Raw genomic sequence first — 10,235 nt, forward strand, 5'->3', positions numbered from 1 at the left:
AAGCACAAAAAGCGTACATAAAGATATCGGCGTCACGGTGAATCAATGACAAGACAGACATTCAACGGAGTTTTTTACATGAAAGATATGGTCACTAGTTCCGTGGCACCATTGCCACTCCCTTAATAGACTACCCTAGTAGAGGTAAATACAGTTGACACTAAAACACCTTACCTTGATGAGAACATGCTATTCCTTTCACAAATACCGTTTACATGGCTTTCCCATACTCCATCAGTTCTGTAATAAAAATGCACAAAGCATACAAGATGTATTGGCTGGGGAAACCCTATCCCAATCTTTTTCGGTAATTTCATTGTGTTCAATAAACATATTTATCTCAGAATTTTTGGACTTATTCAGACCAAATTCAAATTTGGTAAAAGAAAATTTCAAATTCGATGAAACCGGGACTGAACAAGTCCAAAATGATTTCCGGTATTTGCAGAATTTGCAAAGTATCGGATATTTTGGTTGGGTTCTGAAGATTTTTGGTATCGAAATTTTAAACCCAGGTCCATGGCCTCATTATCCAGGCTTGATACCACCCAAGACATGAGTGGGCGAGCGTTTGGGTTGTTCTGCACCGACAGGAGTCCGATATGAATGCATCGTAGAGCTTCATCAAGAGAACAACCCTCAACAATTGATGAGTCGACTAGATTCAACATGTTACCATCCTTCCATAAGCTCCACGCCTGCACCAAATAACTCATGTCATTATCAAGATTGCATCAAATATGAGTTGGACAAGTTCTTAGCACTTCAAACACTTACATAATCTATAAGGTTATGCGAGCGTTCGGTTAGGCCTGTGGTGCCAATCTTCAAGCCACTCACAATCTCCAGAAGTAATACACCAAAGCTGTAGACATCGGATTTGACTGAGACGATGCCTCTCATTGCATATTCAGGTGACATGTAGCCACTGCTTGAGACCAAGGTGCAGAAAATTTGAGGTTAAATAGTTGAACCACAAAGAGGTAGCTCACTTGTTTCATATATGAAATTACTCACAATGTTCCAACAACTCGATCGGTATATTCTTGATGTTCAATGACACCAAAGATTCTAGCTGTACCAAAATCAGATATCTTGGGGCTCATCTGAGCATCCAACAGTATGTTGCCCGCTTTGAGATCTCTATGAATCATCATCAATCTGGAATCTTGGTGGAGATAAAGTAGGCCTCTGGCAATACCTTTGATTATTTTAAATCTTGCGGGCCAGTTGAGCAGTGATTTTCGTTTATCATCTGTCAAGGATAGAATCGTAGAAGCATCTTATCAGTGATGCATATTCATTTCACTAAAGATAATTTTCGATACGAATGGCCGGAATTTACTGAATATGAAGGCATCCAAACTTCCGTTAGGTAGGTATTCATAAATCAAAAGTTTTTCATCTTTATGAATGCAGAAGCCTTGAAGTTTGACTAAGTTTCTGTGTTGCAATTTGGCAATCAGAACTACTTCATTTTTGAACTCCACTACCCCTTGGACAGAACCTGCAGAGAGCCTCTTCACAGCAATTTCTGAACCATCTTCCAACGTTCCCTGAAAATGAAGTCCAACTGAATCAGACGGATTGCATATTCCATTAGTTATCCACTTATAAGTAGAATGCATTCTTGCCTTATAAACATTGCCAAACCCTCCTCGGCCTAGAATGCTGAATTCAGAGAAATTATTCGTCGCAGCAGAAATTTCTATGAAGCTCAAAATTGGAACTTCTGTTTTCCTATCAGCAAGCTCATTACAAGGGCTTGTATCTCCAGGAGTTGGCCTTCTCCACAAATTCTTTCTTCCTTGATTGCCTGTCAGGAATGTGGGCACCATCTCTTCAGTTTCTGGGGACTAGAGAGGACATTAAAATTAGCACAAAAACAATTACCTACCTTTGAAGGCACAGATCCAAATAAGCCCAATGCATGTGAGCATCAGCAAACTTGACATAACTGCTAATAGAATTTGTAGGGTGTTGATCTTTCTCTCGGTACCTGCACAAATTTTAATTCAAGGAGAATCAACAAGTTTATTGATGCCAATCCTCCAACAATGCCATACTCCTTCCTAAATTAGGATGCCTATAATTTTTGGACAAATTAACTTTTTAAAGTTTGAGCAACTATATACCAAAAAGTATCAACGTCTATAATTTTAAATGCACCCAATATGAATTCATGACGGTTTTAAAAATATATATTTGGAATTATAAATGTTGACACTTTGTATTATATAGTTGGTCAAAATTTGAAAAGTTCGACTTTATCAAAATATTATAGGCATCTTATTTTTTTGGGAAGGAGGGAGTACTAATTACCATATCGCCTCTATTTTGTATAACGCTTAAAAAAATGAAATAGGCAATTTCAGTTGGTTCCTCTTTAAAAGAACCAATCTACCAATATAAGCAACCAAGGCAAAGGAAATCAAGTAATTGTACCTCTTAATCTGTTAGCCCTAACATAGAGGTTCTCCCCTCCTTGGGTAAACTTCTCCATGTCGATCAAATCTCCCATCCATACCAGGCACCTCGTGGCATCTCCATCAATATCCATGTTGCTCATGCTGGAGTAAGCATATGCCACACAGGAGCAGTTGCTCCTGCATTCCTCCTTGCACTCGTCAAGGCTTCTGTTTCGGACATGGATGAACTTGTCAGGGACCTTCATGCCCGGAATGGTTAAGAAACCATCTCCATCTGTTGTACACCTTAGCACCTCCTTCCGGCGGCATCCCTGTGAGAACCTTAGGGCGATCCAGCCTTTATCATCTCTTGGCTCGAAACCGTCAAGGCACTTGCAAGTACCTGGGACTGCTTCTGCATTGTCGCAGTAACCATAGGGACCACAATAGCCATAAATACTGCACTCATGTTCTTCATTCTTTGTGTATAGGGCTTTCCATACTGACATGTTGCTCTCCCAGGCTAGTATACTTACCTTGCCTGAGTAGTCAATCTCCATCCTGAGAAGCACACCGAAGGAGCCAGTCAGCATGCCGAAGGACATGTACACCTCGTCGCCGTCGTGATGCAATGCCATGTACATGGAAGACTTGATTCCATCCATGTCGTAGTTCACACGAAGGAGGTAGTTTGTCCACACCGGGCTTCGCCAGTGTGGCGCTGAACCGTGCCAGATGAAGCGCTGCAGGAGGTTGTCGGGGTCTGCACCGTAGGAGTACTCGCCGGGGGATGGATCCTGCTGGCCTTTCCAAGAAACGAGGTGCTGCAGTGGGTGCATCTTGTGGCTGAGCCTAAGATTCATGCCGGGGAGGAGAGTGTTGGTGGGGTGGTCGAAGCTCTGCCATAGCACGGCAGAGCTACCAGTAGCCGATGACCGAAGGATGAAGTTTCCGCTGTTATCCAGCATGGCTTCTGCTGAGATGGAGGAATTGAGGACGCTGATGCTGTTGTTCGTTGTCCAAAGAACATGGCCATTGCTATCAGACAGGACTAGGTTGGAGCCGCTGGTCATGGCAAGATTTGCAGAGGAAAGATCCGTGATTGGTGCAGCACGGTTGGAGACCCATACCACGGTGAACTCTGGGATGCTGTTGTACCATATTCCCATATAGGAATGGTTTGATGATGTAGAGAAGATGCCTAGCGCGAACACTCCATCTTGGGATATAAGAACACTACCAGGGGAGAGCGGCTTGCCAGGGACAAGGCGGTGGTCAGACGCGAACAGAAGCACAGGCCAAGAAAGAAACAAAAGAATGGCATATACAGGAAGCCAGTACATTGGCATTCTTTGCTTATTGCTTAATTGCAGGGTCATGGGAGTGGCGGGGCAATATATAGAACCAGAGCAAGCGTGAGTCTGCCTTGGATATTTGGACTCACTGAGTTGTTCAAAATTAGTGAGCCTTAACGACACCGTGTACGTCCTCACCATGGTCTGTTTCTTCTCTAGCAGACCATGCGTGAGTCTGCCTTGGATATTTGGACTCACTGGGTAGTTCAAAATTAGTGAGCCTTGACGACACCGTGTCCTCACCATGGTCTTTTTCTTCTCTAACAGACCATGCGTGAGTGAGATTTATGTGCCGATTAATCTCAATCGTTGAAACATCACGAGTAAAAATCTCATTTTTTTTTCTGTTGTCTTAAGGCTCATACAGCCTATGCTTCTGCACCGAATCAAGACTTTGTACCGTTTCCTACTCGTGTATAACAGGCTAGGGCCTTTCTGTTTGTATCCAGGACACCTTTCAATCGATCGACGATTCTGCAAAATCTTACGTGACTGAAACAATGTCACCTGCCTCCAGGGCATGACGCACGGCAAATCGGTTGCTGCGCATGTCATCTGTGCCAAGCTATTCTCAAAACCGTTTAAGCAAGAATATAATTACTCTTTCCGTTTAACAAGTGCACACGAAAGATTGTCAGGAAATAATACAAGTCAATCAAGGGTGACAGCTATCATAGATTCTGGAAGAATAGCTTAGCTTACCATCTACTGTTAGAATGAAATATATATGTTTCGTTTTTGTAACGGATTTCCCCATTTATCTTCTATTGTTTCATATTTCCCTATCGGTAGAATTTGTCAGTTTTATCTTTCAGTGCGTAGATCAAATATTATGTTTGAGGTTCTTTGTCATCTAGATATAGTTTTGCGAACCCACAGGCAGTATTTTTTTTTCCCCATATAGCATACTCTCATGAACATATAAATGTGAGCACCAAAGTTCGAATTCACCAAGAGGCAGGGACAGAGACAGTGCCTCAAAGGCAAATTAGGCTTTAACCCTATGTGTCTTAATTTAGGCACCCCACCGCAGAAACAGTGCACACCGCAGAAACAGTATACAGGTTAAGAAGGTACAGCATCTAGCTTAGCTTCTGGAGATAACTAACCAACTGCAGCTATTTATAGTCCCAGGCGTCCTTGGCATGGAATTTGTTGTTTTCCGAGGAATGGCATGGAGTTTGCATCCTAGCAGAAACAACCAGCAGTTTGCAAGCTGGCATGTATTTTTTAAATAGAAGATTTTATTGATTGCTTACAATCAAGAAAAGTTTGGCATCCACTGGCCTAAAAGTATCTGAACCCATCGAAGCCGGCGGCTTGAATGAGGCGGTCGCCTAGGCTAGATTGTAGTATATCAGAGCAAAGAAATCTTAATTCATGGGGAAAATGCAGAATTGTGATTCATTTATGAATTTGCTACGTACCAAATTTCAGAAAAAAAATTATTATCTTCCTTTCTCTGTGTGTGTGTGTGTGGGGGGGGGGGGGGGTGCGTTTGCGTGTGAATTGTGATTCATTTAAGAATTTGACGAGTACCAGATTTCGGCAATTTGACGAGTACCAGATTTCGGCAATATTTTATAATCTTTCTCTGTGTGCGTACCAATCAAAGAAAGATTACATATTTTCTCCAAATGTCAAGGATTTGTACACTGAGATTTGTTTCATATAAATTTAGGAAGAAATGACAGAGAACACGTTCATGCATATCGAGAAAAGATATTTTTTCTCGATAAAAGGAATATATTAATATCGCCTAGATACCAATTACCCTCTGCAACGACGCAATACCCCAATGACACTACATGACACTACATATGCACGTAGCCAAATAAAAAAGAAGAAACTAAGAAATAAAAGTCCCGCTACAGTATACCAGATTACAACAACATAAAAAACACCATCAAAACAACACTTGAAGTCTAGGTTCTCCAAAAGCGACGTCTCCAATAAGGAAACAATGCACAAGCACTATCGTCGCCCGATCAAACATATTAGGCCCGATCAAACATATTAGGTTTTCACCCTAAAAATAGTTCCCGCTCTCGATCAAAACAATGACTTGAACAATGTCGAGACCTTGGATTTTGGATTTTTACCAGCTGTCCCCACTTGCATACCACTGCTACAATGCCGAGACACCAAGCAATTTCCTCATCGACGTAGGGACTAGAACCACCATTGCTAGTCCTCAAAACCCGGCTTCCATGGCATTCTCCGTCTCTGACCGCTCCTCCCAGAACCAAACGGTTGGAAAAAAAACATGGGTGCTCATGATCAAATAGTACATAATCCAGCATCTCCAGGCATAAGGCGCACTAGGGAGTTCGCCGGTGGAGCCTTCCAGAACTCAACACTCCGGCCAGATCAATGAGGTTAGGCTCAAGTAGATCATCATCTTCGCACGAGAGGAACCCTAGGACCACCACCTTTATTCAAGGTTGTGCCAGTAGCCCCCACTCCACCATCGGGATGCCGAAAAGGATGTAGGCTACACGCATGGCCGACATGCGCCACGCAGAACGCGCCAACAAAATAGCCACGACCCTCTGGGCCTAGATCGACATGCGCCGCCCTTAGATCTCCCCATGGCCCGTCGGCACCATGCCACTCCGCCTCAAAGCATAGCAGGATGCACGCATCATCTACCCTCCTCCTTCAGTGGGATGGGCTGCGGTGTCGCCTGCGTCGGCAACGGCAAAGCAGAGACGGAGTTGGAGGAGGGGGGTGGAGGGCGGCGATTGTGGACCTCCGGGATCACCTAGCGGGAGTGACCCGGGCGGTTAGCCCGCATCTGGTTGAGCTCTTCATAGAGAAAATAATCATCTTGGATAAAATTTGGTGAACTAAGGGCAGGAGTGGTAGAATTTCATGAACAAGTCAGAATAAATATCATAGTTTTGGATGCAAGAACCAATATCATAAGATTTTTTTTCAAACTTTGGTATTTGAATTTTAGTTTGAACATATTTAGGTATCGGTGGAGCACCAACATATTTTCCCTTTCAATTCACATCACCATCCATGGAGTACGAACTGAATATGAAGAATGGAAGAAGACAAGGTCTAGAGCATGAGAAAGAACACATCTGAAATCCCAACTACATCTATATATTAATAGAAAAGAAAATCCGGAAAAACTTCTTTTTGATGAAAACAGGTTGGTTGTATTTCATTAAGGGAGAAGAGAGAAACAAGGTACAGTTACATGGTGGGCATTGAACAAATGAAGTTGTAGTCTCGCTCTCTAATTATCTTCAGGATGGCCAGCATTTGGCATCCCTCTGACACTTTCTTCATCAATTAGAGCATCTTCAATTGCGCTTCCCACGGCCCTCCCGCTGCCCAACCGCGACTACCAAAGGCATCTAAGGTCCGGCACGACCCAAAAAATTGGGGGGGGGGGGGGGCCTCTAGGCCGACCCCGACCCATGGGGGGCTCCTAGGAGCGTCGAACAAAAGCCGAAGCAGCGCCACATAGGATAAATATATGCGGGTACCACTAGCTAGTGACCCAACCCATTCTTCTTAGGTACTTCGCCTATCCCTGGCTCAAGCCTCTCACACCCCCGCCACGTTGCTACCGCTGCCACCCCTTCAAGCCAATAGTTCAGCGGCGCCTACTCCAATCCCAGATCGCCGCCCCTCACGCCGGTCCTCTCAACTCGCGGCGACTTCGCACGCTCGGCTTGCACACATGGTGTCAGCTGTTTTTCTCAATAGACTTCATTTTTGGATTATTCCCACTTTCGTTGTCATTGTATTAATTGATTGCTCCATCCTTTGATTGTAGACTATGGATAGCAATGATAAGATGATGATCCGTTATTTCATGGAAGATGAAGCCAATGTATCCTCGCCTGTCTTCTACAATTACGAGCGGACGAGCTAAACAATGCCGCTCCCAAACATGAAGGTTCGAAGTCTAGGAGAAGGAAGACCAAGGAAAGGTAGATGATGGAAGGTCATGTCATGCTTTATGCCGACTATTTTGCCGACAACCCAACATGTAACTGACATGAAATTTTGTTGCCACTTTAGGATGATTAAGGAGGTGTTCATGAAATTGGTTTGCAGTGTGAGGGAGTACGATACCTACTCTGTGATGAAGAAAGACGCCGTCAGATTGCTCGGTTTATCATAAATTCATAAATGCACTAATTCTATGAGGATGCTTGCATATGGAGCCCTTGCATATACACAAACCCACTACCTAAGCACGTCGAGTCCACAAAAATTGAAGCCATATATCGATTTCCAAGGCATTAGTGGTAAAGTTATCATACTATTTGAGAGGACACAATGAAGTAGAAACATCTCGTATCATGGCACAAAACGAAATGGATTTCCTAGGATGCTTGGAATCATTGATTGCATGCATTGTTCATAGAAGAATTGGACATTTGATTGGCAATGTTTGTATAAAGGGCATCATGGATATTAAAGTTTGGTACTTGAAGTTCCGGCAGATTATGACCTCCAGATTTGGCATGTTTTTTTTCTTGGTATGGCAGGATCTCGCACTGAGACATCAGTGTGTTCTAGCGCTCGCCAGTATTTGTGGTACTTTCTCAAGAGTGCAAACTAACTATGAGTTTAGTGGCCACCAATTAATATACCAAAGGGTACTACCAGCTGATGGAATCTACCCCAAGGTAGACAATCTCGAAGCCTTAAGGTAAAAAGACTAACTTTGCTTCGTGTCAGGAGGCTTGCTAGAAGGATGTCGAGCAGGTATTTTGTATGCTCCAATCTCGTTTTTCTATTGTTCGGCACGCTGCTCTTTCCTAGTCTCAATATCAGACGTGGGAGGTGATAAATGCTTGTGTGAGCATGCACAACATGATCATCGAGAGAGTGTGAGCAGGCGTTCGACAAGGCGTCTGAGGAAGGAGCAGCTCAATCGGCTAGGAGCAAATGCTTCAGCTTTTGTGTCGGCTCATTTGGGCCAATCTCCATTGATTCCGAGCTCGTCACCCTCGAAGCAGATGCAGCGATCGACGAGCGAGGCGATGCCGGAGTTTTGTGCACCCGCGGTGGCGATAATGGCGCTGTAAGCGTCGATTCAGGGGCGGAAGCCTGGTCCGAAGACTGCCAAGGTACGATACTTTCTCATGAGGGATCTGGAGCTCCAGGACATGGCACAGAGTGGTGCAGGGAGCAAGGAGAAGCCGCCGAGGTGGAGAGGACCACCGAGGATGGCTCTGTCTCCGTTCTCGCAGGCGGTGCAGCGAGCGAATGCATGGATGCCGCCGATGTGGAACAAGCTGACAAAAACACCAGGGTTCTCGGGTCGGGATTTGAGAGATACTTCGACGCTCCTAGTCCTCAATCACCATGCGTAGTTGTTGGCGCTAACGGTGGAAGAGCTCGTGGTTTCATAAACCTTGTAGGTGTTACTCGCCCAGTTTTTGGCGGGAATGAGGAGGTCATGGTTGGTGATGCTGACAGGTTCCCATCCATGGCGATCGATGCGGGCCCGGTCAAGGGTTGTTGGGTGCCCTGGGCTAGTCGTGGGCATGGAGGAAAAGGAGATGGAGCTCCTTTTTGAGCAACTTTGGCATATTCCACAACATCTCAACAAACCAGCACCGAGGAGAGAGGGGATATACAAACCGGGCCAATTTCTAGGGTTTGAAGCTCCCCTCCTCCGCCGCCATTGCCCCCTGGTAGACCTGGGATATGTTATCTAGGAGTTGAAGAAGGCGAGGTGGTGGATCTAGAGCTTCAAGAAGGTACCATGGTTGATCGTGGCCGTGGTGGTAGAAACAGAGGGAGAGGTACTGGAGGGGGAAGAGGAGATAATTTGAATAGACATCAGTAAAATCAACAGTTCCAGCAGAATCATCAACAATCGCAATAGCAGTTCCAAGATTTCCAGCAGAATCAAGGTGGTTTTCCTTTCCCTCCACAACCTTATGGGTTTGTTCCTGGTGGGATGCCTCCTCCTTGGGCTTTCCAAGGTACTTACCCCCAATTCCCTCCCCAGCGGTTTGGTTTCCAGTCAAACCAGTGGATTGCACCACCTGCAGATGATTTCACCCAGAACAGCTGGAATCAAGATGGTGATGTTGCTGATAGAGGCAAAGGGGCACATAATAAGTAGGTGCAGAAGAAGAAGGTTACTGGAAATGGGGAGTCTGCTCAGGCAATTCCAAATCAGATGACCTATGTATATACATTTTTTCTAGGATATGGAGAGCCTGGTCATTTCAAACAATCTTGTGACAAGAAGGTCTTCTTCTTTATTTGCAAAGCAACTAATCACCTTGTGGAGGAGTGTCATGTGATAAAGAGGCCACCTTAGATTGCTAATTACATAGGAAGTGTTGCCACTGGTTTGGGATTTTTTCATATTGAAATTCCTAAGGTGGTAGTGAACCCTGTAGCCACAACCAAAAACTATGGTTTAGTGCTGATTGAGGAAGGGAATATTACTAAATTAGAGCTAGCCAAGGAGTTTGCTGGA

General features: G+C 44.5%; 1 protein-coding gene across 1 annotated transcript; it reads right to left on the minus strand.

The window, feature by feature from the left end:
- Positions 1–211: 211 nt before the first annotated feature.
- On the minus strand, positions 212–3,904 carry LOC124672862 (G-type lectin S-receptor-like serine/threonine-protein kinase At4g27290). The gene is made up of 7 exons (XM_047209024.1): positions 2,446–3,904; positions 1,635–1,816; positions 1,346–1,556; positions 1,018–1,255; positions 778–928; positions 512–698; positions 212–240 (listed from the first exon to the last, which is right to left on the minus strand). The coding sequence occupies exons 1-7, from the start codon at positions 3,902–3,904 to the stop codon at positions 212–214; spliced, it is 2,457 nt and encodes an 818-aa protein (XP_047064980.1).
- Between the last annotated feature and the right edge of the window lie 6,331 nt (positions 3,905–10,235).

This window comes from Lolium rigidum, chromosome 7 (genome assembly GCF_022539505.1).
Source record: "Lolium rigidum isolate FL_2022 chromosome 7, APGP_CSIRO_Lrig_0.1, whole genome shotgun sequence".
NCBI lineage: Eukaryota > Viridiplantae > Streptophyta > Magnoliopsida > Poales > Poaceae > Lolium > Lolium rigidum.